Here is a 27,793-nt window from a genome sequence, read left to right as displayed (position 1 = left end):
TTGTAGAAAAACAACTTATTGAAACATTTAATACAAAAATATAAATGCACAAAGCTCATAACTACTAATAAGCTGACTTGTTGGCATCTTAACACTCACTTGGGATTTAGAGACAAGTGGATAAAACTGATGTATAAAAGTCTTTCACAAAACCATTAGCAAAGACAGAAATACGATCAAACATCAAGAACAATTAAACAACACGGAAAACAGAGCGTAGTGCATTACAGATGATAGAAATTAGAGCTTACTTATTTTGACAGTGGAGTTGATAAAACAGATGACCTTCGGGTCCCTCTTGGATCACTTTTCTATCACATTATGTGTGATTTTTACTATAAAAATTAAAGGACATCTCTGGAAAATACTAAATCCTGTGTCCAGCACAGGGGTTTTGCTTCCAATGTAAACCGAACTGAATAATGGGACAGACACAACAGTAGCTACTGTACAAGGTTATCCCTACTTGAATAACAATAAATAAATGTGAGTCTTTTTGCCTTGTCATGGACATCACCTGAGTGAAATCCACTCTACTGTAGTTGAGAATGGGACATCGGCTAGTGAGACCTCAATGTGGGCTGTCTCCTCCCTATAGCACCAATAGCTAAACTTCACAGCGTAAACAAATCCGGCCATTTGTTCTCCAAAATTTTCAGGGAACAGAGCCCAGCAGGACGCCACAGTGTGTTGTGTCATCAGTAGTGGTAGACTCTGATCCGATCCTTGTCATCCAGGCCAAGCTGGATGAGATTGCTCTGGGCGGATGAAGCCTGATAGCGGGTGAAGAGAGGTCTGAGGCGCTCAGTTAAGGACACAAACAGTTTACACAACAATCTGTTCCTTCTTTTTTGAAAACCTGTCCTGTTCAGCTCCTTGGTAATGCAATTTGGTGGATCTACCAGTATCCTTGATCATGTTGGAACAGTTTGGCTCCGCACAAGTGAGTTTTGTATAAGCATCTTGTTGCTATTTGTGTTAGGATTTATTGAAATTTATTGGAAAAGTTTATTGTTCAAGATAAATGGCTAAAGACCATGCTTGGTGGCAGCAACAGCTACACCTTTAGCCTTTGTAAAAGGGAAACTGATCAAGCCAGTATCATGAGTGTTTATATTTTGTAGATAAACGTGTTTATTTGTATGTATTTATTGTTTTTTTTTTATGTTGGGGTACTGTCTTTGTTTCTTATGGGTGCATCTCAATGCTTTGTAAGTTGTACATCTTCATAAAGGAATGTAAGATCAAAAGTTTGGGAGTGAACAGACAATGGAAAAAGAGCAAACAGAGCATTAACAACGAATGACCATCAGGGCTTAAAATTATGTATGTTTCAATATCTGGTGTGAATTTGGTCAAAAGATTTAAACACAGAATTTAAATTTACAATAGGTTAATAGCTGTGTTTATTTACCCATTTCCAATTTTCATTTTTGAGCTTATTTTGGAAGATATCTGTTGCAATTAGGTTAAATTGGCATGCAGAAGGCTATCGTTTACCAATGCATTTTCAATCATCCACATTCATTTTGGTGATGATTTATCAGATTTATGAAATTATGAGCAATGTAAGTAATGCGTTTTAGATTTTTTCCAGCTCTTGATGTCACGCAAAAAACGGGGAGGGGCATATACACATAAGTTTGGGGGAAAAAAGTGTTCCTAGTACAATTATTTACCGACTGATTAAAAAGGGATTGACAATATGAAAAAAGAATGACAATTTTATTTTCTTAAGCAAAAACTATTTTTGTTATTGAAAAATTGACAAGAGTTCCTTTAGTGTAACTTAGGTACAGAAGAGGTCTCCTGCTGTACCTCTATTTCTTATAGTGTCCAACATTACAAGAAACTAAAAGGCCATGAGCAAAAATAGCGAGTCATTGTGGAATAATATGTGATGAAAGGATACATGCTGTTGTCTTTCTTTCGCATTTCCAGCCATCTCTTGTTGCTTTCAATCAAGTTCTGCAGTTTACGGCCATCCACTTTCACTGACTTTTGAACGTGCAGGCTTTGGGGAAACACAAAACATCGGATGTTGAGTACTAGTGGAAATACATTTGTCATGAATGAAAGGAATTCTAGAAAATACTGCAATTAAAGGCAAAGACTACCTAGCAGGAGTATAGGATACGGGTGACGTGTATGTCTTCAGGGTGCTGGTGTTGAGTGCTGCTGCTTCTGAGGAACAAAAAAACAATGATAACAGTTGAACAAGAATGATCAGTACCCGGATCAAGTTATAAATTGTTCAACTGAGCATACCGGGAAATATCTCTCTCCATCTGCGGAGTGTGAGATCCTCAGCAGTTCTCAGTCCACTTTTGATGCAGCTATCCGGGTAGACTGTCGGTCTGGGGCCACTTTGGGTTGACGACAGCCAAAGTGGGTTAGGTTGGCCAAAAGGGGTTGGGCCTGGAGTGGTTGAAGATCTTGTGGTGGGAGTGGAATGAGACAGGGCTGCAGGGAAGGCTGGGAGAGATGTATTGCTCTGCTTCTGGGCTAATGAGCCCAGAGCACCTAAAACAGTGTTGAGCTGGCCTGAGATGTGATGTTGGGACTCTTGCACTTTGGCCAAGAACGTCAAGCCACATCCTGATAAGTGACATCCAGGACAACAGATGAGATGAGGAAGGAAAAATGTAGTCAAAATACAAAATTGTTTCCTCTTGGGCATCAGGGCAATGTTTGTCACCTGTCTCATAGGGTGGGTCAACAGTGCTGCTGAGGTCCGAATCCGTCACATCAAACGTGACCTTCCTCTCTCCAGCCAAGAGGAATGCATCTTGAAGGAATGACTGTAAAGGGAATCAAGAAGGAGAACATATTTAGTAAGAACACAGTACTGCACACAGTAAGGAACATCTGCATTATATTTTATCAGGATTATTTATCATTCAACTATCATGCAATACAACAAATGGCACTGAGTATAATTTAAGTCATCAACTGTTAGAGAATAATTTGAATGCGTTTTTTAAACAAACCATCCAATGATAACATATTTGTTGTCAAAATACTCTCTTCCAAATTATCATAGACATTTAATAGGTAGAAAAGAACTGACATTTTTATCTGTTGAATTTGCAGCAGTAGGACATCGTATTTACTGAAACTGTCGAAAACAAATAAATTCAACAAAAAACAAACCAAAAGCCATTTCAATCAAAAACATCTTGACAGGTGAAGTTCCATCTTTTGTTTTTGACAAACTGATAGCTTTTGATTTCCTATAAAATGTGCTGAAACAATGCTGCATAAAATAAAACATAAAATACACAAAATACATTTTTATTTAAAAAAAAAAATACTGTTGTCATTGGGGGGTTTGCTTAAAAACATTCATTTTTTGGTCTTAACTTTAAAATTATGCTTAGTACCGTGTGCATATTCTTTTTTTTTTTTTTTTTTTAACTGAGATACAGGTTGGGTAAAAAGATTATTTAGTTTTAGTTATGTTGCCATATATATAGGCCTGGACTGTCAGGGGAGCTCCCTTGACAGACTGGATGTGATAGTATGCTCAATGCTAACCTCATCAGCAATGGAAGTATCAAGCTGCTTCAGTTGTTCTTTCCTACGATTGAAAGCATTTCCATTCTTAACCATCTGCTGGAGCTCAGAGAAACTTCCAGCCTCCTGACAAGAGACAGGAAATCCAATAAGACAGTTCATTAAACATGCAACAAGAAATATAGATTACATCTTCAGAGTTACTGCACCTTTCCTTCCATGTTGGATTGCTGAGTGGAGTTGCTGTGAGCGACATGCAGATTCTGTTTCTGCAATAGTAGGCTGCTCTCCTTCTCCAGGAAGATTTTGGTCTTGTCAATGGATGCACAATGTGAGGAGTTGAATCCGCCAAATCTGAACAGAGCCGTGTGAAACTGCATCATTGGTGTGGATTATATTACTTGGATCAAAGTCAAAGTCAAAGTCTCCTTTATTGTCAATCCCTCCGCATGTCAAGACACACAAACAGATCGAAATTACGTTTCTCACTATCCCAGGGTGACAAGACAGAGTTCAGAACGCACATACAAGTAAACAACACAGGAAAAATAAAACAAGAAAATGAACAATAAGAGTGATCTTAAATTGCCCCTCAATCTAATATACATGCATACAGTATATTTAATTGAACTGAACGTCATAAATGAGCAAATTGTGATATCAATCGACCATTAATTAGAATGCCTTTTGTGTTGCATGGAATCACATATTTTAATATATTGGATTTCAGTCATATTAAAAAAAATAGGGATGCAAGGATTATGATTTTAAAAATCACCAGCAATACACAAAATGCCCTTCTAAAGTGTTGGAACAATGAAGCCCATTGCTTTTTTGTTTTTGCTGTGCACCAAAAATATTTGATGAAAAGATTGAAAATCCCTCGTTTATCGCGAAAAATTGGTTCCAAAAACCACCCACGATAAGTGAAATCCACAAAGTACGGTCACCCTCTCATCTGTAAATTTTTTTTTTTTTATCTGTACATTTTTTGTGTGTCAATAAATGTATATGAAACCATTTAAGTTTTATTATTAGAACATTAAATAATTGTTTTAAGTATGTAAATAATATATTAATAGTATAAATAACAGAACATTTTGTATAAACATTGAAAATATAAATATTATACGTGTGTGCATGTAACATCTTAACAAGAAGTACTGGGCAGGCTAAGGAGTTAGCGTAAAGATGCTAATTAGCGAGCGTGCTAACACAAAAAAGGACCTCGCAGGGGTGTCAAACTCTTTTTTTTCGCGCGCCGCATTGTAGTCAGCTTCTTTCGGAGGGCCATTATGACTGTCAACCCAAATAAATGTATGAGCACCTCATATTATATACAGTAAAAGCTACAACACAAACGGACAAATAACTCGTTTTCAAATCAGACGAGTAAAAACTGGTCAAATATTTTTTTTAAAAAGATATTAAAAGTGAAGACAATTTGCAATTCTAGTCATGACACACGAATTTGATGCACAATTTGTCTTCGTGGGCCACATAAAATGATGTGGCGGGCCATATCTGGCCCCCGGGCCTTGAGTTTGACACCTGTGCTCTAAAATAATTTAAACGCACATTTGGAGCAATACTACATTGTCCTAAAGGTTAGACACATGTGATCGTTCATTTCTCTTGTTAGGAGACCCACTTACATTGTCAATGACTCCTGTACCACTGTAACCGACATATGTGCACGAACGTAAAACAGGAAGTGGTATCGCCTGAAAACGGCCTTCAAAATAAATCACCCTACCTCAAATCAAAGCATGGCTGAATAACATAAATAACATGGAGAATTCTTAACACATACTGTAAATATGTTTTTAGAACAACTTTTATTATTATAATTTTTTTTATAACAAGGTACAAGTGTACATACTGTAAATATGTTTTTAGAACACTTTTATTATTATAATTTTTTTTCTATAACATGGTAGAACACTGTAAATATGTTTTTAGAACTTTTATTATTATAATTCTTTTTTATAAAAAGGTACAAGTGTACACACTGCAATTGTGTGGGCACTCCTTGCCTTTTGCTGGTGTGTGGGCAAGTTCTGTGCCATAATTCCTCAATTTAGAATTTTTATTTTGACTTTTAATTCATTTATTTTTTTAATTTGGAATAAAAATCCGCGATGTAGTGAAACCATGATAAATGAACCGCGACGTAGCGAGGGATTACTGTATATAAATCAAAAACATGTTTAAAATAACCAACAAAATTGTCAGGCGAGTATCAAGATGGCATATAGTACTTGTTTGCAAATCGAAACCTCATTGTGCCATCACTTTCAGTCAGTGTAAATGTAAATGCTGCAATAAAATTTTAGACTGGATGAGCAAATCAGTATGTTACAATAACACAAAGGCTGCACTGTACTTACTCCAGGATGGTGTTTTTACTGTCATGTACTGAGGAGGGAAGCGGTTCGTCCAGATCATCCACATTTAGTGATGAGTCTCGTCGGCCACAGGAGGGCGACGTCACCTTAATTTTGTCCTTTTGTCTGGAGAAATTTCCTTCTTCACCTATTTCCAACTCACTACAAGTCCAATGCAGAGGAAATTGATTATGTTTTTAAAATCCAAGTTGCAATGTAGTACCAACTTCATTTTCAATGTCATAGCTACATCTGTGCACATTTCAGCATACCTGACTCTGCGACTGAGCCGGTCGCATTGTTCTTCCAGCAGAGCCACTTTGCACTCCAGTTGCTCTTTGTCCTCCTTCACCCTCCTGCTTTCCTCCCTGACTTTGTCTCTCTCCTCCTTTGACCTCTCCTCCTCCCGCCGGGCCTCATTCTTCTTCCCCCGCACCACGCGGATGAGTTCTCGAGCTTGAGCTTGCTCCTCCTTCATTCTCCCTAGCTCCAGCTTCAGCTGATCTCTCTCCATGGTCACTTGGTGTAAGACCTGAACATACAAACACATTTTTTATTAATACGTAGCTAACCTTCTTTATCACAAAACACCCCACCCCTATCCGTTTGTCCAGATCCTCCTCCTCTTCACCAAGCACCTTCCTCTTCCTGTTAACATCTTCAGTCTAGGAAGATACATTATTAGTCCAAATAGTTCTAGCTGTGTTGTGGTGAGTTCATGAACAAATTGTACCTTGCTGTGAAGAATTTCTTCTTCTCTCTTCAGCTTTTTTGCTCTCAGATCCAACTGACTGATCAGATCCTGAAGTTCTGACTCCTGCAGAAAGAATCAAAAGTAGTACCATGTCATTCATGACTTTGAAATGTGTATTCCCGCAGTTTTTAATCATCTTACAATGTACCAAATGTAAGATACATTTCCAGGGGGTGTGGGGGGGTGGGTGTTAGGGTTAGGGTTAGGGTTGTTTATGCACCTTTCACTCATCGTGTGAAAATGTATTGTCCACTTGAATTCTCCCAGGCAATTGGATTCATTTCAGGGTGCTTGGTACCGGGATAAAACATTTCAAGGTTATAAACAACAGGCCGTGAACTATTTTGCCCAGTGGAGTAAGATTACGTTTGTGGCAAAAGAAAGCACTTTCACTCCCATAATTGTATTGCTTCATATTTACAGCATACAAGTGTTTTATGTTAATATATTTTCTGTAATAATTACTTTATTACTGCTTGATCATAGTTTAGTGATAAACTCTGGAGCATTTTGACTTGCAGACAAATTTACAGTGCTTTGTTGCAGCAGGAATCCAACTCTTGTCAACCAATGGCCCCCTATAATACGAACATTTTGCATGAAACATCAGTGCGCCCATCTCGGTTTCTCTGATATCCTGACTCTTTATCTGTCTACTTGTTAAAAGACCAATATTTTCTTTAGCCATATGACAGGTTGCATGTACAGGATATCGATGTACGAGTCTGGCTGATCTTACCCTGTGTGAATGTGTCAGCTGTGCCTTTTCTATTTCACTGTCAAGTTGCTTGTGGAGTCTTTCCAGCTCATGAGCGTGTGAGGCCTGAAGATGCTCTCTGTCAACCTGCAGAGTAGAAAGCAAGCGATCCCTCTGGGCACTTTCCTGTAACAAATAAACACAAAAAATCAAATACAATACAAAATTCTTGAAACAAACAAACTATAAAATAATAAAAAAAAAAAAAAAGGATTACCGTCATTTCCGTACTATAAACCGCACCAGCTAAAATTCGGGGATATTTTAGTTTTTTTCTTACATAAGCCGCACCGGACTATAAGCCGCACGTGCACACGAGTTTTTTACAAAGAAAGACAGTACACAGAAAGCCTTTTTAAAGTTTCAATAACATACTTTACCATGTCTTTCTAAACATTGCCTGTGACGCAGCAGTAATACCGCAGCAACACGGAAGTAACACAGTACTAATAGGGTTTGATTAAATAAAACATACCGGTAAAAGTCACTGAGATGCGGCGGTAACACAGCACCAACACGGTAGCACAGCACTAACAGGGCTGATTAAAAAAAACATACTAGTAAAAGTAAAATAAAGAGCTTCATCGTCTTCATCTTCCTTCTGTGCACTGAAACCATCGAAGTCTTCCTCAGTGTCCGATTGGAATAGCGTTAGATATCCTTTGCCTCACACTTTCTCAGTCTCTCTTTCGTCGTCGCTTTTATGCATTTCTTCGAGTGTGATGAGGGTCTGTTCATGCTAATCTTATTCATGCACGAAGCGCTAAATTACATTAAACTAGCGAGCGACACGTATAGCTCCAGAGTAGACGGGACCACGAAATAAAGAAAAGGGTGCCGCAACACAATGTCATCAACATCGACTGCCTTTAGCTTAAAAGCGGCATCATATGCATTTCTTTTGTCCCCCATAATGACGGTTTGTGTATAAAAGCTTCCTTTCAGTAATGTCCGTCTTGATTGCGTTCTGCGTGATGCGCGAAATGTTCAAAACACAAACGAGCACGTCTTCTTCGGCGCATTATCTCTTCTTCGTCTGTCTCGCTCTTGCTTCCTGCTAGAGCGCCCCCTGGAGGCCGTAAAAATGCATAAATACACCGTGCCGCCATTTAAGCCTCAGGGTTCAAAGTAACCTTCTGAATAAAATGCATTAAAAGTTCACATTCATTACAACGTGTTTTTGGTGAGCAAAATGTCAGAAGAACTGAATTTTAAATGCTGATTGATTGGGTTTTAATACAATGCAGATGGTCCAAACAACGCCACTGCTTTGTGTAATCTCTGAGTCACATGGCAGACTAAGAGAAAGGGTTTAGAGCACAGGTGTCAAACTCAAGGCCCGGGGGCCAGATACGGCCCGCCACATCATTCTATGTGGCCCGCGAAGACATATTGTGCATCAAATTCGTGTGTCATTATTAGAATTACAAATTGTCTTCACTTTTAGTCATATCTTTTTTTAAAAATATTTGCCCAGTTTTTACTCGTCTGATTTGAAAACGAGTTATTTGTCGGTTTGTTTTGTAGCTTTTACTGTATATAATATGAGGTGCTCATACATTTATTTGGGTTGACAGTCATAATGGCCCTCCGAAAGAAGCTACAATGCGGCCCGCGAAAGAAATGAGTTTGACACCCCTGGTTTAGAGCCCTTTGACGCAGGTCACCTAGCGTGCATTCCTACTAAAGCTCATAATAGTCACAAGCAAGACAGCCAGAATAAGCAGCAGTCATAGTAGTGTTTCAAAATAGTATTTTTGTTGTTGTTTTTTTCTTCAAGATACCGCACAACATTGGTCCACAGCCTTTTTACGAGTGTATAAAAGTGATCAAGTCATCACAAAAATCACGGAAAAAATCGTATATAAGCCGCACCTGACTATAAGCCGCAGGGTTCAAAATTTTGGAAAAAAGTCACGGTTTATAGTCCGGAAATTACGGTAATCCTATATTTAAGTCTGTTATCTCATTTTGAGCTGGAAAAGATGATTCATGCAATGTTTGCATTTTTGCTGTGGAACCCATTCTCACATCATTTTGACAAACTCAACTCTCGGCATTCTGAAATGCCCTAAAATGCCACAAGATGGGCCCAAAAGCCGGGTCTGGGTACAAGAAACTACTGTAAACTGAAGTGATACTAGATTGAGAGAAAAATCTTTGTCTCTCGGGAGAAAGCTAAATTAAGCATAGGGCTGCTCGATTGCGGATAAAATTGTCAACAGAATTATTTTGTTCAATGTTAAAATCACAATTGTTTATATGATTATGTTTTTGAAATTGAAACAGCTTTTATTGGACATGTTTGGAACAGCATTTATTGAACATGTTTTAAAAGAGAAATGTTCCTATTAAATATGTCCTGGGTCTCCATTCTCTACACTCTCAAAACAGAAAGACCAAATAATAATTTTTCCTTGATTATATGAATTTTGCGATTGTGTAGAGCCAAAATCGTAATAATGTTTAAAATTCAATTAATTGAGCAGCCCTAATTGGGCATCGGCTGTTAATTGACATTATGGAGTGACTTTGCGGCATGTTATTTTAAACACGTTTTTTTTTTTTCAAATTCCAGTCATTTGTGACTCATTCATTTGTTAGGGTAATGTTGACGAGTCTGAAACATCAAACTGTTTTATAATCATTGTTTCATTTCCTGTTTAAATTATGAGGTAGGCAATTATAAACAGTTTTAGGGAGTAAGAGGGGGGTCATATACTCGCATTTGTTTTGCAATAGGAGATAGGGCTAAGTCATATGTAGGCATGTTAAAAACACAACAGACGTGAAGTTCTGAAAACAAACATGAATCAAAAAGCCCTTCTGTTGGGAGAAATATACTCTTTATCATTGGATTCTATGTATCTACTTTTGTGTGCAAGATTCTCCGCAGTATGTGACAGTCTGGCCTCGTGATAATGACTTGGGGGCATATGGCCGGCTAATGACTGGAGTCATTAGCCGCGCTATACAATAAGCCCCACAGTTAGCTAGACATGAACAGATCATGAGATTGTCATGGGATGGCTGAAGCAGACAAAAGTCTTATTTAAGTTGAAGTCATGAGTACGGCACAGCGATGTATTCCCAGGGGCACTAAGACTACGTCTTTGTTAAGCTAAAGTCATGAGACGACCATACTGCTCCGTCCATAAGAGTATCCCCCCTTGTTCTGTGGTCATGAGATGTAACTATGGAATGTCCTTCCTGTCTGGGAAACTACCCGTTCATGTACACTTGCCCAATTGTTTCTTTCTCAATAAAAGGCACGGCTAAACTCGAGAAGAGCGCGAATCTCAGCCACACACGCTGTGTGTCTGTTTTGCGCCCTTCTGCAGAAGCCGCTTGTCAGCGAAGGCATCCATTGCGTCTGTGAGAATCTTTTCAAATAAATTTTGTGAACCCAACACCTTCGAAATGAAATTGTTTGCCTGCTTGACAATCAAAAATTCAGTACACAATACTTATTGCTTGTGATTTTGTTAGAAGTGTTGTTTCTCCATCTAATTATGTGAATGTCGGCTTGCTGAAATTATAGATGGCTTTAGATAGACATCTTTCTCAGCACAATGAGAGCAGAAATAGCAGAAAAAACAACTGACCTCCTCCAGTTGTTTCTCTCTGATGTTGTTCAGCTCTTTCTTGTGCTCCTCCCTCAGCGCTTTCAGTTTCTTTTCATGGTCACGCTGCACTTCTTCCCGCACTTCCACGAGCAGATCAGACAGCTGCACAAGGAAAAGTAGGGTTGAATGAAAGCTTTATCATAGCGAATTTGCAAAGTACTTCAAATAGAGTACCTCTCTGTGGTACTTTGCAAGCTGCTCTTCAGGACGTGGACCAATCAACTCCCTCCTGCTCTCGGTACCAATAACCTTTAAGCACACAAAAAACAGACAGTAAAAAAATTGCCATTAAGATGTTGTGTCTCGTTAACATGCTCAGTGCTGGGGGTTTTTAATAATTAAAACAAAAATTATCAACTACCTCTCGTTTAAAAGAGCTTAGTTTCTCTTCTTGGAGTTTCTTTTTTTCTGCTCGCAGCTTCCGGTCTGACTCCGCCTTCAGACGCTCAATCTCCAAGTTATTCTGAGTCTCCAACTTGTCACGTTCTGCTGCCTTTTCCTCTTCAAATGTGATACGCAAGTCTTTCAGCATAGCTTCACTCTCCTCCCTGAACACAAAAAAATAGCTCCACATCAACATTGTATCAATTAAAGCTTAGTACATTCCTTTCATGTGACCATTCATCGTATTATGTTTTTCCATTATAAAAATAATTTCATGCAGCAAGTGCTCCCGTGCGCCTTCGTGACTCTGACCTGAGCTTGTGAAGCTGCCTCTTTCTCTCCTTCAAAGCAGATTCTTTTAGTGCCTCCAGGATTCGGTCAGACTCCATGTTCAGCCTTACCTCCTCTTCTTGTCTCTTGGACAGAATATGCTGTTTTAGAGTCCTGACAAGGCAGAAAAAACAAACAAACAAAAAAACTCATAGCGGGTGTTTTTCAACAGTGAATGTTATTTGGTATTAACATGCAAATGACACATTATGATGACCTTACACATCTTGGATGAGATACCACTCAAAATGAATGCGGTTCTTGCTAAAACAAGAAATATTTGAAAATGGTGAAAAGTGACATGGAGATGTCATTTAGTCCATCCATCCATTATCTGTACCACTTGTCCCCACGGGGGTCGCGGGCGTGCGAGAGCCTACCCCAGCCGTCATCGGGCAGTAGGCGGGGGACACCCTGAATTGGTTGCCAGCCAAACGCGGGGCACACAGAGCTGAACAACCATCACACTCGCACTCAATCGGCATGGCCTATCATGCATGTTTTTGGGATGTGGGAGGAAATGGGAGGACCTGGAGAAAACCCACGCAGGCACTGGGAGAACATGCAAACTCCACACAGGAAGGGTCGGAGGTGGAATGGAACCCGTACCCTCTGAAATGTGAGGCGGACGTGCTAACCAGTGCCCCACTGTGCTTCCCATTGTTTCAGTATCATTGTGAGACTGGAAAATAACAAATCGTAGTATCCTGGCTATAGGACCATCATTTGTTAGCTCTGCAGAGAAAAAAAGTTAACGGCGATGATCTGTTGAATTTGTTAGCTTCTTTATCCTTTTTGTATTAGATTTCTCACATATACCATTTGATTGACAAAGAGATGATTCTAAACAAAACATAAGGTTTCAAAGTACAAAGTGCTGATAAAAAACATCGACAAATTGAGCGTGATTATGATAGTACCTGAGTTTTTCTTCACTCTCTTCTGTTAGTTTTATCTCCTCCTGTTCTTTGCTTCTCAGCTCCTCTTGGAGGAGACAATTTCTTTGGTCCTTCTTCTGCATTAATTGGACCTTCTCTGCCTCCTCCTCTCTCTTTATTTCCTCCATGAAGAGAGAGATTCTCATCTCCTTCTCTCTTTTCAAACGTTCCTTCTCCTCTTCTTCCTCTCTGCTCATTGTCTCCTGAAGGTTAAACGATCTACTTTTCTTCTCCCCCATTATTTGCTCATTGCGGTTCTCCACTCCCGAAACGACATTGCCATGCTTCCTGTCAAGCTCGCTGCTCCTCTCGTTTAGACTCTTTTCCTTTTCAGTATTCCTCCACTCATTTCCTTCCTCCCGGTCTTCTTTCTTCTCATTTTTCCAGATTCCAAAGTTTTCTTTCTCCAATGGGGTCACATAATTCTGTGTGGCAGTTTCTCCTTCGTTGATTTGGGCATTGGAAGTTCTGGACAGTCGACCTCTAGATGTTTCAGGCCTGGGTAGATTCACACCTGAGCTGAGACCAGTTGCTGTTTGTTGGCTCCCAACATTTGATTGGTGGAGCACGAGTCTTTCTACTTTTGGATATGCAGCTTTGTCTTTGACAGCAAACTGCAAACGCCTTTGGAGAAAGCACATTATGAATGTCAATTCATTAGAATGACTTGCCTCTGGAGTCCTTCATGACAATATTCAGTAATTTTAATAGTCACTACTCTGAGAACAGAAAATGTGATTTTCATTCATTTATCAGTTTTAAAAATTTGTGTAGTCCAGGGGTCACCAACCTTTCTTAAACCAAGAGCTACTTCCTGGGTACTGATTAAGGCAAAGGGCTACCAGTTTGACACAGACTTCTGAAATAGCCAATTTGCTCAATTTGGCTTTCACTGTGTTATTATTGTCATTTCCAGTTCACATGCAAGTGTGATTTTAACAAGAATAGCAAAAATACAGTCAAACCTTGGTTTTTGACCACAATCCGTTCCAGAAGTCGGTACGAGAAGCGAATCGGTTGAATTCCTAATCTATTTTTCCCATTACAAATAATGGAAAAAATTTTAATCCGTTTCAAGACAAAAAAAAACAGCCTTTTTTAAACATTTTTTCATTTGCGCATATTTGTCCGATCGCGCAACTGTGGCGCACCGTCAAACGCGGAACCGTAACGTGTCGCCCACCGCGCAACTGCACCGCGCTGGTCGCATTATTGTGACAGAGCCGTTGCTGAAATTTAGAAAATATTTTTAAAGTCCTGATGTACTTTCCAAAATTTAAATGGACCTCAGTGCGCAGGGAGCTTAATTTGGTCCAATCGCACAACCGCAGGGCGCTCACTGTCGCATTGCTTTAAGAGCGTCTTTGTGTTTTAGGATGGCTTTACTGCTCCCACTTGCTTTCTTTGGAGGCATGATTAGGGGTTAATGCAATCCTCAAAGTAACGAAAATACAATAACAACGGAGTCAGTCGGCATCCGGGCCGGGCGGTCGGGTTTTCTCGGGTTCTCCCGGCTCATCTCGCGAGGTTCGACTTACGAATTTTGTTCGACAACCGAAGCAAAAAATCTCGAATTTTTTGTTAGAATTCCGATTTGTTCGAGAACCAGGGCGTTCGAAAACCGAGGTTTGACTGTAAAATAAATAGATGCAGCTCACTGACAAGTGCCGCTATTTGAGCTAATTTTAGAACAGTCCTGCGGGCGACTCATGCGGTCCTCACGGGCGACCTGGTGCCCGCGGGCAACGTGTTGGTGACCCCTGGTGTAGTCCATCTATGAGTTTCTTACGTTTGGTTGAAATGTACAGGAAAAATGAGTGGCAGTGCATTAGAAACACAAGGTAGTTGTTGTCTGGAGTCTATTCTGTAGAAACAATTTTACCATAAACATTCGTTTACTATATATAAACAGCATGGATGCAACTAACCTCTTGGCAGTCTCGCCCTTTATGTACTTATCCATCTCATCTTTCTTTACTTCTTCATCATCATTATCCTCCAATGGACTCACAGAGCCAGACAGATCAGAAAAGTCCAAAACCTTTTCCGACATCTAGGTGAGACAAAAAAAATACCTTATCAAACAAGTTGTCCCGAACCAGTGGCCTTATCTTTGCTATAGTAATATGTGCAAAAAATGTTTTTCAAATGTAAGCAAACTATCACTAAGAAAATATTTCCCAGCCCAAATTCATTGTACCTTTTCTACAGATATACAGAAAATCTAGTTTTGTCTTGTGCTGCTTTCCAAATGTGAGCGCACATTCACACTGAGCAGACATGACCTATAAAAATTAGTCAGGAGTCACGGTTTAGGCCATATCTGATATACTGTAGCATGACCACAGAGATTTATTGCTTTAACTAAGTTTTATTGACCAAGAGTGTCCCTCAATTGCAGCACATACTTCTGTAGAGGGTGAACTGTTAAACGTTTGGGGGAGTGATATATCTTGTTCAGAGACAGACACAGACACACAAAAAAATCATTCAAGATAAAGTCACACTGCATTATCACAATACCTTCACAATTATGGAGGATGAACCCTGCTTAATGTCATCGCTGGAATCAGAATGCTGCAATCACACGCACACACATGCAATCACCTAATTGACGATAAAAGCACTTAACCACTGTGGATATGGACACATGGATTTGCTTTTATCAAATGTGCATGTGCGCACATTTGATAAAAGCGCGTGCACACACACACACACACACACACACACACACGAACACATATACACACGCGCAGACACGCACGCACACGCAGACACGCACACGCACACGCACACGCACACACACACACACACACACAAAATCAGTGTCCAGAGAAGCCATATCGCTGCAAATGCTATGCTACTGTTGTGCAAACCAACCAGTGTTGCCAAAACAAAGTGAGCATGCGTGCAGAAAAACAAGACAACTTAAATGACCAGGGTTTGGTTGGAAAGCTGTCTCTGACCAATATATCACACATTAAAATAGGACGCAAAACATGAATAGCCTGCATCATTATTATCTGCATGTGCTCCTTAAGACTGAGGTTGGATTATGGGGACTAGCCCCGCATGGAAAGGTAAGCTAGCAACATGTCATGTGAGCACACAGTGCGCAGAGATTTAAAAGCAAACCCTACCTCTGCAGGAAGGAGGGATATATTATTCACGCTCTCCATCTTGCCAGGTTTCCTCTTTTGGTGAGACACTGTAAGGACGTCAAGTCTTGCTTCCTTGCCGCGCTGCGCAGATTGAATTGTTGCCATCTCAAACATCTCAATGGCTTCCTCTTCTTCATTCAAATATGCTGATTGAGCTTTTTGGGCGTCTAATTCATCTTTCAACTCTTCTCTCTCCCCCTGCGTTTCTCCATGATCACTGGCTACGCAACTTTCCAAAACTTCCTCATCATCTGTCAATTTTCTCTGACTCAGGGAGCATCGCTCCAAATCACCATGACTTTCACCATCCTCTTCCTCTATTCCGTCATGTCCACCATCATTATCTGTGGTACTCTGATGCACAACTCCCTCATAATCAGTTTCCTTCACATCTGTGTCATTTCTTTGGGAGTCTTCAACAATATTATTGCCTTTCTCTTTCTCCTGGACATCTTTGTCCATTACTTCTGCACATTCTATTGTCTCCTTGTCATCATGCTGGACTGTCTCGGGTCTGTCATCTTTGTCTCCGACCTTGTCCAAATTTTCCTCATCTAGTAAAAAATCTATTCCTCCACCATCACTTTTGTCTTTCTTTTCACTTTCATAATCACTGGATGGCTTACGCTCAGTTTCTGGAGTGTCATGACCTCCCCCCTCATCCCCCTTTTTGTCTCTACTTTTCTCATCTGCTTCCTCATATTTAATTTGGGTCTTTTTTTTGTACTCAGTCTCCTCAAAAGGTTCTCCTTCGATCATAGTCTCATTGAGATGGTTTCGAGCTGCCAGAGGGGATAAGCGGCGGCCCCTCAAAGAGTCCTTGGGTAAACAGTCCATCCATTCCAAACAGACACAAGGAAGAGAGAAGTAGGAAGGGGTAGTGAGGGGAAGCAGGCAGACAAACAAAAGTCAGATCATTTTAACATGCATGCAGAGATAGTGGCAGTGATAATCTTGACAAATAACATGCAGGACTGGCTGATGGTGTTTTGAAAGAAACATTAGATGACAAACAGTCAAAATACAGATCATGGCAAATAAAGACACATGCATGTGATTAAAAACATGTTACATATTATGTAAGGGAAAGCTGGGTCTGTTGAGCGCATTGGTGTATATGTGCCGCGCCCATTAAAAACAAAATTAATCCTAAATTTAAGTGGAAATTAGCAATTAAAAAAATCACTTTGTCATAGTTTTTCATACTCTTAATATAAATCTGTCATTAGGAAAATTGTCCCTAGGTGTGAGTGCGATTGGTTGTTTGTCTCTGTGTGCCCTGCGATTGGCTGGCAACCAGTTCAGGGTGTCCCCCGCCTACTGCCCGATGACGGCTGGGATAGGCTCCAGCACGCCCGCGACCCCCGTGGGGACTAAGCGGTTCAGAAAATGGATGGATGGATGGATTTCAAAATTGCTATGACGATTCCAAATAGCTGTCATTTTTTTTAAGCACATCAAGTTTTTTTTTTTTCTCCACATCTTACCAGATATGCGAAATTCTATTGATAAACTAAAGTAAGACTTGTCAATTTATTTCAAATGGAATTATCTCCAAATACGTAGCAGCTTGTTTGTATAGTCACAGTTGAGACATGCGCCCAATAGGTCTACTCTGTACTATCAAGATCTGCAAACAAAAAGCTAGTGTAGTAGTAATTAAAAGGACTGCCTTTTATCTTAACCTTGCAGCCATGGGCATATCATTCTAAATTCTATTTTATTTTATCCTTCTTTGTTGGGGGGGGATTGAAACCTTGTAACTATCCCATCTTAGTGTTTTATTTACATACGTACATAGACATTTATCTCATACTTTTTAAGAAACCTATAGCTCTAAAACTCGACGTGAAAGAGAAAAATTGAAGGAAAAAAATTTGATTCCACACCCCAAATTAAAAAAAAACAATAAAAAAAACAAAAAAAACATTGAACCTAAGTCATCATAAATTTTGTTCCACAATGCAATTAATGATTTTAGTGAGTAGAAGCAGAGAATTGACAAGAACCTGATGCACCCAGGATAGGGAAAATCCTCAAACAAGCAGTGTTCTGGTTAAAGCCATTAGGCGGCTAAACTGGGTGAAAAAGCTTGGGGCTTATAGGTACTAATGTTCATAAACCATGAGGATCCTGCAGTGAGCACAGGTCCGCATAGTGAGATTCTCTAATTTGTAATTTATTTTTTTTTAATTTATTTAATATGAACTATAAATAACAAAAACACGAGGATGACCATGCTGTTGGAATTCAGATGGCAAAACAGTAGCAGTGACAGTAGGTAGAGAGTAGGACAAAGAGGAAGGTACAGTGGCAGCCATGCCCATAGGATAGATCCCAGCAGCACAGAAGCTACTCAAACACATCCTGGGTCATGGTGTAAATTTCACAAAAGATACAAAGAGGGAAAGATGAAAGAAAGATACAAAGGAGGATAAGATGAAAATATGATTAAATTAGAGAATGGTGAAGAGGTAGTGAAGTTGTAAACACTTGTCACAAAGACAATAACAATTTTATCAAAACTAGAAACAGAGACAACTGATGCTTTGAGTGTTGATCAAAGTCAGCTGGAACAGCAACCAGTGTAGTTTTCTGACAATTAAACTATTCCAGATGTAATCTCAAAAAATGCATCCTAGTTTAAGCATCGAGAACTCAATAAAGTCCACATCTCATTGAAGACACCAAATAATATCATGAAGCGCCTCAGTTTCAGTGAACTGATTTACAAAGACAGATTCACCTTTTTATACCCGAATGTAATTCTTGTATAAGAATTACCATTACAAATTAGTCAGTTATTAAGCAAGCACAGCATTCAAATACAAAAAATATTTTTTTTTCTGTTCAGAAATGTGAATAACTGTTATTTAATGCATTAATAAATCACTTTAATATGTTCCCGTGTTTTGTAAAATACTAACTTCGAACATTCCTGGATTATAACTACCGTATTTTCCGGACTATAAAGCGCACCGGACTATAAGGCACACCTTCAATAAATGGCCCATTTTAAAACTTTGTCCATATATAAGGCGCACTGGACTATAAGGCGCACCAATAATGCATTAATTTTCTGAGACAGTCCTGTATAGGGGCCAACCATTCGCACCGACATTCCACGAACCATTACCATTGTGAATGAACTTGTAAATATATAACTATATCCTTTACCATATCCTTTGCAGATAGGTTGATATTGCAAATGAGAAAATGTTGTCAATTGCACTACCAGAAAAGTTAAAGATTAAAATAATAACAAATTAACAATATTATGAAAGTTGAATGAATTTTTTATTAGATGTATTAAGATTGTTTTATTGTTGTTATTGTTGTATGAATAAGAAGATTGATATTTGTGTTTGTGACTGCAGTAAACAGGCCAGGTTGCATCATGTCAGATTTTTAATCCAAATCAAATCATTTCCAATTTTATCTTTTTTATTTCAACTTCAGACGCAACAAATTACTTTATAATCACAAAATAATGATCCATAGTCCTTTTGATTTATGATTCATAGTCTTCAGCGGGCCACTTATGCTTGATTTTATGACACATTGCTTCGGACCAGTTTAAATTTAGACGCGGGCCGGAATTTGTTCCATATATAAGGCACACCGGACTATAAGGCGCACTGTCGGCTTTTGAGAAAATTTGAGGTTTTAGGTGCGTCCTATAGTCCGGAAAATACGGTAATTACTTTTTGCATTATGCAATATGTTTTCTTTTAAAAGTTTCTACATAGTTCATGCATTAGCATTTACAGGGAAGAACATTAATTTAATTTCCAATGCTGCTAATTTAGAACAGCCCATGGCATAAACCTTATATTGGGAGATCGTCTAATAAATTTAATAAACACTGTGTATGGATGAGGGTCTTTGAATAGTGTGTGGTGCAGTCATGGGGGGAAGAAAACTTATCAAACATCCATTTCTCCCAAAAATTTAGATATACCGTATTTGCCGGTGTACAGGTCGACTCGGTGTATAAGTCGACCCCCTAAAATTCGACGGAAATTTACGATTTTATGATATATCCTTTGTATAAGTCGAGCTCAATTGTTGCATTATATTAAACTTCAAAATTCAATATGCGAAATTTATTGACGAAATGTGTTCAAATTCCGGGAGGCCGTGCGCATGCGGCTGTTTATAAGCACCGCGGAGGAGATCGCGGCCGGCGAGCTCGCGCACGCCGCCCGGCACCAATGGGAGGCCGGAAATAGCTCCAAGCCGAGCGGATCGGCACTTTATAAGCACCGCGGAGGAGATCGCGGCCGGCGAGCTCGCGCACGCCGCCCGGCACCAACGGGAGGTCGGAAATAGCTCCAAGCCGAGCGGATCGGCACTTTATAAGCACCGCGCAGGAGATCGCGGCCGGCGAGCTCGCGCACGCCGCCCGGCACCAACGGGAAGTCGGAAATAGCTCCAAGCCGAGCGGATCGGCACTTTATAAGCACCGCGCAGGAGATCGCGGCCGGCGAGCTCGCGCACGCCGCCCGGCACCAACGGGAGGTCGGAAATAGCTCCAAGCCGAGCGGATCGGCACTTTATAAGCACCGCGCAGGAGATCGCGGCCGGCGAGCTCGCGCACGCCGCCCGGCACCAACGGGAGGTCGGAAATAGCTCCAAGCCGAGCGGATCGGCACTTTATAAGCACCGCGCAGGAGATCGCGGCCGGCGAGCTCGCGCACGCCGCCCGGCACCAACGGGAGGTCGGAAATAGCTCCAAGCCGAGCGGATCGGCACTTTATAAGCACCGCGCAGGAGATCGCGGCCGGCGAGCTCGCGCACGCCGCCCGGCACCAACGGGAGGTCGGAAATAGCTCCAAGCCGAGCGGATCGGCACTTTATAAGCACCGCGCAGGAGATCGCGGCCGGCGAGCTCGCGCACGCCGCCCGGCACCAACGGGAGGTCGGAAATAGCTCCAAGCCGAGCGGATCGGCACTTTATATGCACCGCGCAGGAGATCGCGGCGCCTCATTGGACTTCCAGCGGGCCGCGCACTCGCGCACGCCGCACGGTTCAAATTTTCTAAGTGCAACGCACAATGAGATGCATGAGAAACGGCCTTGGTTACCATCACATTTGAAGCGATGAATACGAAGTTAAATTTTATGACTCGGTGTATAAGTCGAGGTCGATTTTTTTCGGTCGATTTTGGATCGAAAAAGGTCGACCAATACACCGGCAAATACGGTAGTCGGCTTTTGGTAGAAATTTTAGGATAAATCTAAAATGCACTACAAACTTTAAAACTCTGTTCAGTGTTTCAGTACTTCTTGCACAGATTTCTGTCCTCTAAAAGGGAGCTTCTTTATATCTTTAAATAGGCCCCCCGAACCCTTCCCACCCCAAGACATCCACTTCTATGCCTTTCTGTGATGCTTCTCTGTTGCCTCCTGCAAAATACACCTGAATACCACTTCTAATACTGATTCATGGATCAAGCACCTGTTCTATATCTTGACATTAAGCTCCTTGTGAGAGAACAGCAAGTACTGTAAAAAGTACTGAAATATTGAACAAGCAGACATGTGCATTGAAAGGTTCAGAGAACGTCAAATTAAATTCCCATGGAGCTGTTACGGTAGATTTTATATCCATATAGAAATTTCGCTATCTCATTATTCTTAATTCTGTATGAGTAGTTTGTCAAATTAAATTCCCATGGAAATGTTAGGGTAGATTTTATATCCATATAGAAATTAAACTATCTCAATATTCTTAACGCTGTATGAGTAGTTTGTCATTGCTTTGCTTGATTGAGGAAATATTAGCTATGACTAAAATGTATATAACGTCTATAAATATCAAACCATCACTAAAATGAACACATACAAAAATGTTTCATTTTAAATGAAAAATGAAGAACAGTCGCAAAAAAAAGAGACCAACACCTTTGTATTTATGTATGTGTTATGAGCATACCTGTCGAGATGGTGGTTCAGAACTCTGGCCTCCAGATATGTCCTGCATTTCTGGTTCAGTCCTTTTCTCTACTCGTGCTGCTGCACCACCGTCACTGTCCTGACCAACACCCGCGTGCATGTAAACACAAGCACACAAACATGCACGTGGGCGCGCACGCGCGCGCGCGCGCACACACACGCATCATAAGAAACATGGTCCTAAAGTTAGGTGTAAAAAGGGAACTAAAACAAACAAATCAACTATACCATCAAAAAGAAATTCCAATGAGGCATTAAAAATGTTTTTTTAGTGTTCTGTGTACCTCATATATTATGCCCTCTCTGAGGTCATCCAGATTCAGGTGGAGGTTCATCAGTTGCCAGTTTGAAGACCGCTGACTTGACTTAAAAAAAAAAAAAAAAAAACATCACATCATCAAAGAACCAATTGTTGATTTTTTTGCCCCAACTGCCTTTTAGCTAATTTCTTAATCAATGTACTGCACCTCATTTTCCAAGATTTCATCATCATCATCAAACCCAGGCATGGAAAGGTAAACTTTTTCTTCCTTTTTGGGGCTTAAAACATTTGCAGCACCACTGTTACGGAGTGCCTGACAAGGGAGGAAATCAAAATTAGCACTGTGCTGACTTCACCATCATTAGATAAACACACATGTGCTTGACAGAAAGTACAATTCAAAATACAAAGTATTTTATTTATATAAAAGTAAAGTATAAAGTATTATATTTCAAAATACAAACATTTTCTTTACTACTACTACTACTACTACTACTACTACTACTACCACTACCACTACCACTGATAATAATAATAATTAATAATTGTCAAGGGCTCCAGTGGTAACATCAATGCAATCTTCACGATCCTATGTGTAGCATTCATTGATCCGTCTGTTTTCTGTTGCACTACCCATTTGGTGTGGCAAGGAGCTGGAGCCCATGCCAACTGACACAAAGTTAACGCCCCTCTCTCACTAAGCTCCGAATAATTGCAAGTGTTTTCGAAGGCAGCTAATGTTTTGTTCTCCTCACGTTTCGCCAGGCGGATAAAACCCAGTGCACGCAAAGCGACAGATGATCATTCATACTCACATTCATTCATATCGTCACTGACTGGGAACTAAAATCCAGGATGCCTCTGCCTATGTTAGGTAAGTTTTCCACAACAAGAGACTGTGTGTAACAACAACATAAACCTCCAAAGTTGGAAATAATCACTTCCATAAATATGCAGGTTGTATTCCAAGTTCTGTTCTAATTCAAAACAATGTTCCCATGGCCACTTGTGTAAAGTGAATAAATTTCTTGTAGGGTCATATCATAAACCAACCACCATTATATCTTTAACTATATACACAAAAGGTAAAAGGACACTAAATGTAAAACACAAATATCTTCATACATTTTCTGTACCACTTATTCTGATTAAAATAAAGCGAAACCACTCCGATTGGAATACACCGGACAGTAAAATACATGTAATATATTTGTGTTTGTCATTGCTACATTGCCGTAGATAATATTTGTATTGCTCATTTGATCAGTTGCTTTCCTACATTGTAGTGAATTCCATTTATATCTATGATTATCATCTTACGTATTTTCCTCTTTCACTCATCTGTAAACATTTGGCTGAACTCAAAATTGTAAAACCTTTGAGCCAATTACATTTGGAGGTTCCACTGTAGTTTTGAATACACCTCCATCGTATAATTAATTAATCACAGATTACCCCAAGAGGCCGAGGAGATGTTTTGAGGGGTTCCAGCCCCCCGGACCCAAGAGGCCGTGGGAAAGCAGATCCAGAGATTGGGCCGAGGACAGGAGGATCAAGAGCACCGAGAGAAACCAGGCTTCCTCGTGGAGGTGGCAAAGACCCCAATGTTGAACTCAGGCCCTTCAAGAACAACAAAGTCAGACGTTTCCACATGTATACAGCAAATGTAATCACTTTGTTTTTGGAAATTATAGTTTTCCTCCCAAAACTTTTGGTTGGTTTGATTTATTTTCTCGCTTTGTATCTTAAAGATTGTAGGTAAAACCTATTACCTAACAATATTCAATGTATGCTATTCTGTTCTTCTGAAAATTGGAGAACCACTCACTCCACTTTTGTCTGAATCCTTCTTCTTTTTATCTTTTTTCTCCTTTTTTTCCTTCTTCTTCTTCTTGGACCCTGTAGCCCCAGTAGCAGCAGCGCTCTGCAGGCGTTCACGTTCTTGGATGACGAGGCGGCGGTAGTGCTCGTCACAGGGGTGATCCCAAGTAGACTCACCAGAGGAGAAGTTGAAATAGTAGATGTCTCCTGTGACATCTTGGCTGCAAGGGGGATCACAAGTTGGCACAAAAATGACATACGTAACAGTGAGTTATCTTATCTACACTAATCAACTTTTTTTGTTATTCAAAACCCATTGGCATCTGTGGTAATAACGTAAACTTTGACAGTGGCATGCGTCGCCAAATTTGAACTTTTGTCTTTTAAAGGTACCAATATATTCCTGCTTGGGACACATACAGATCTAATAATGACCAGGAAATTAAACAAATTGATTTTATTTACAGGTGCACTCCTCACACGCTTGTATCCATCTAAAGATTTCAAGACAATATTAGAAAAATATAATGCACAGCAGAATTACTACTCTGACAAGTATTATTTTCAGTATGTTTAAAAAAAGGTCCAAACACATTGATTCTTGTGCGTATGGCTTTTGTTTAGAGATTTTTTTTTTTTTTTTCTGACAAATACAAGTACGAGAACTTGATTAGTCACGGATATCGATACTAAGCACCAATACCATTGGTACTTTAGATTTATGAAATTTCCTTCCAAAAATGTGATGGATAAAAGTATAGCATTTCTCTTTTGCAAATTGCAATTTTCTATTCTTCTAAATTCTAACTCCTAGTTCCTGATCCCAAAACAACCACAATAGGGCGGACGATACTCGTATCGGCCAACATCACGAGTACCGATACTGTGAAATAAGGCTGGTATCGTCACCAATACCTGAGATCGGTACTCGCCCATCCCTACTTTTGTTGTGAACATAAATTAAACAGGACAGAAGACAGGGCAGAAGTCAGCAGGGAATGAAATCAACTGTTTCAGTTAAATCTATGCCAGTCAAAAATATAGGGAACATCTGAAATAATATCAATTGAAATATAAATATATAGATAGAAATATGAATTTACTCTCAAAATTCTATCTACAACAATAAGTAGAACTAAGAAAACTGTCATAAGTAGCTTGTTGAAGGCCTACTGTTGACATCACCCTGCAGATGGTAAAGAAACATCAACGTGCACGAGCACCACCACTCTCAGATGTCACGAACAGCCAGTCCTTCACCAAATGCCACATTATCCATCCAATTAATTTGGAGTGGCAGCATGGTGTTACTGGTTAGCACTGGTTAGCACATCCGCCTCACAGTTCAGAGGGTGCGGGTTCGATACCATCTCCGGCCCTCCCAGTGTGAAGTTCGCATATTCTCCCCGTGCCTGCGTGAGTTTTCACTGGGCACTCCGGTTTCCTCCCACATCCCAAAAAACATACATGGTAGGCTGAGCATTCCAAATTGCCCCTAGGCGTGAGTACGAGTGCGGATGGTTCAGGGTGTCCACTGATGACTGCTGGGATTGGCTCCAGCACGCCTGTGATCCCCGTGGGCACAAGCGGTACAGAAAATGGATGGATGGATGGATGGATGGATGGATGGATGGATGGATGGATGGATGGATGGATGGATGGATGGATGGATGGATGGATGGATGGATGGATGGATGGATGGATGGATGGATGGATGGATGGATGGATGGATGGATGGATGGATGGATGGATGGATGGATGGATGGATGGATGGATAATTTGCAGTGATGAGTGGAATCACAGTCGTGATGTGGTTACTTTTTAAGTGCACAAATAGCTCTAAAGAATTGTAAATAAATAAAAGAAAAGTTCGCTCTGCATAATGATTATGAAGATTTACTTAATCGAATTATGGAAAGAAGGGACTGTGAAGAATGAAATTAATGACTTAATGAGTCAAAGCAAATGAGATGCCTGTTCAAAATGTGAATTTATTTCTGCTTAAATTCAGTTGCACACTTATAACGTGAGGCAAACATCTTGGATCTTATCGGATTGTCTTTATAATGCTTTGCAATCAGTGTTAAAACCTGAACCAAAAAGAGGGTGCAGGCCACTGTGGCAGGCAAAACTCACAGAAGACAACCATAGTAATAAAAAAAATAATAAAAAAAGTTATTTAATTTGGATGGAAAATTTATACTACTGGTTGTCAAGTTAATTTTATTTCAAATCAATTCAAGAGGTGCGAAGACAAAATTGTGTCTGTAGATAATAACACCAAGTTTACGGTGGAGGGATGATGCAAATTTTGAAGAATTATCTTTGTCTTGCATTAATTAAATTTGATTTCAGTCAGGTCATTAAAATTATACTGATTGAACACAACTTTAATCCATCTATCAATTCTCTACAATCCTTATCAGAGTCGCAACAAGCCGGAGCTGCGGTGAAAGGCAGACTACTCTTAGGGTTGGTTGCCAGTCAATCACAGGGCACATATTTATACAGTCATTAAATGGGAACTTAAGCCACACTGCTTGTACTGAGGTTAGTGTAGAACTGCACTATATTACACTAATGACTCCAGTTCTGAAAACTTGGGGATCCCATTTACCTAACCTGATCATGTTTCTCAAAATGTTGCAGCCGGTTAGTGATAGAAAGACAAAAATTGGAAATTAAGTGACTTGAACTCAAAGCTAAATTAAGATGGCAGTAAATATAGTTTATATGAAGTGACTTGAAATTGTGTTAACTGAAAATTAAAGATAAAACTGATATTAATATCAGCTTTAGTTGCACCAAGTTATGCTTGTATCAAAATCTCATAGAAAGTTGACTGTAGTACATCCCCTGACTTACCAAGGATTCCACTCAGGTGGAAGAGGTGCAACAATTCCTTCCCTGGCGAGCCACATGAGTTCCTTCTCATTCTCAAGATCAATGCCTATCTCCTTTGCATACTCTCTGATCTCTGATAATATAGGGAAAACAACACATTAAGAATGAGTAGATGTTAAAATCAAAGAAGCGCTTGATGATATGTGAAACTGTGGGCTTTTGACACAGTAGGACATGACCAAAAAAGACCAATAAATACATGTTTTTTGTATTTATTTCCAATGTTTGAGTATTATGGCATCAATTTGTGTAGTAACAATGATAAAAAAAAAAAAACTGTTTACCTTGGTCAGATGGAATATAGTTTTCATCAAAGTCCTCCTCAAGGATAAGCTGTTTTCCGGTCGGCGCACTCATGATTACTGCAGATAACACGCCAATCAATCAATCAATCAATCAATCTTTTATTTGTCAAGTTTGAGCATGCCAAACAAGGAATTTGACTCCGGTAGAAATTCCATCTAATACATGAAAATATCTAAAGAACGTGGTAAATTTCAAATACATTAGCGTAAAAACATGTCCCCGAGCTCAACATGTAAATAAAAATTAAGGGTAATATTTTGATGAATTTATGTACAAGGATTTCGGCGCCTTAATTCGTAGAATGAAAAGCGGCTCAAATACATACACTGAACTAAGTAAGCTAGGCGCCATTTAGCTACGTAAAGCTAAGCAGGTAAAAAAAAGAAAAGTTGTGGATTGCATATCAGCTCACCTTTAAACTGTCCGACTGCCCTTTGCCTTTCCAGATTCTGTCAGCTCAGTAATGCGGGCATTGTTTCTGATAAAGATGCAAAAAGAAAACCTTATACAAATAGGAACGTGACCAAGGACGCTTCCCTGGTTTCCTGTTGACAGCCTGAAATAGACTTTTATTGGCTGGTCGCTTGAGACATTCAGGAAACACCGTAAATATTTTTCCTGCTCGGTTACATTTTTAAGTCGTCTCTTTATGCTATAAAAAAATAATAATAAAATAAAAAAAACAACAA

At 39.8% G+C, this 27,793-nt stretch overlaps 1 protein-coding gene across 2 annotated transcripts; it reads right to left on the bottom strand.

The window, feature by feature from the left end:
• On the bottom strand, positions 1–27,685 carry LOC125972189 (centrosomal protein of 164 kDa). 2 transcript variants are annotated; one of them, XM_049725634.1, is made up of 28 exons: positions 27,517–27,685; positions 27,083–27,160; positions 26,760–26,871; positions 23,902–24,115; positions 23,529–23,693; positions 22,279–22,386; positions 22,096–22,176; positions 21,792–21,890; positions 15,833–16,672; positions 15,216–15,269; positions 14,621–14,745; positions 12,675–13,316; positions 11,737–11,868; positions 11,402–11,588; positions 11,215–11,289; positions 11,020–11,142; positions 7,397–7,540; positions 6,637–6,720; positions 6,500–6,568; positions 6,176–6,435; positions 5,907–6,065; positions 3,726–3,870; positions 3,538–3,642; positions 2,699–2,801; positions 2,269–2,598; positions 2,118–2,184; positions 1,913–2,014; positions 1–795 (listed from the first exon to the last, which is right to left on the bottom strand). In XM_049725634.1, the coding sequence occupies exons 2-28, from the start codon at positions 27,153–27,155 to the stop codon at positions 699–701; spliced, it is 4,695 nt and encodes a 1,564-aa protein (XP_049581591.1). In that variant the 5' UTR covers positions 27,156–27,160; positions 27,517–27,685; the 3' UTR covers positions 1–698. The 2 variants fall into 2 exon arrangements, with proteins under 2 accessions (XP_049581591.1, XP_049581592.1); XM_049725635.1 differs by having other exon boundaries at positions 2,118–2,181.
• Between the last annotated feature and the right edge of the window lie 108 nt (positions 27,686–27,793).

Source organism: Syngnathus scovelli, chromosome 7 (assembly GCF_024217435.2).
Source record: "Syngnathus scovelli strain Florida chromosome 7, RoL_Ssco_1.2, whole genome shotgun sequence".
In the NCBI taxonomy this organism is placed as follows: Eukaryota; Metazoa; Chordata; class Actinopteri; order Syngnathiformes; family Syngnathidae; genus Syngnathus; species Syngnathus scovelli.
This window is presented reverse-complemented; position numbering and strand designations above follow the sequence as displayed.

Bases quoted from the DNA above. Each gene is read 5' to 3' on its own strand.
- LOC125972189 (XM_049725634.1), bottom strand. From the start codon at position 27,155: ATGAGTGCGCCGACCGGAAAACAGCTTATCCTTGAGGAGGACTTTGAT. The intron at 6,569-6,636 runs GTACAATTTGTT...GTATCTTCCTAG, and splicing joins AAGAAATTCTTCACAGCAAG to ACTGAAGATGTTAACAGGAA. The intron at 3,871-5,906 runs GTAAGTACAGTG...GGCTCTGTTCAG, and splicing joins AGTAAAAACACCATCCTGGA to ATTTGGCGGATTCAACTCCT.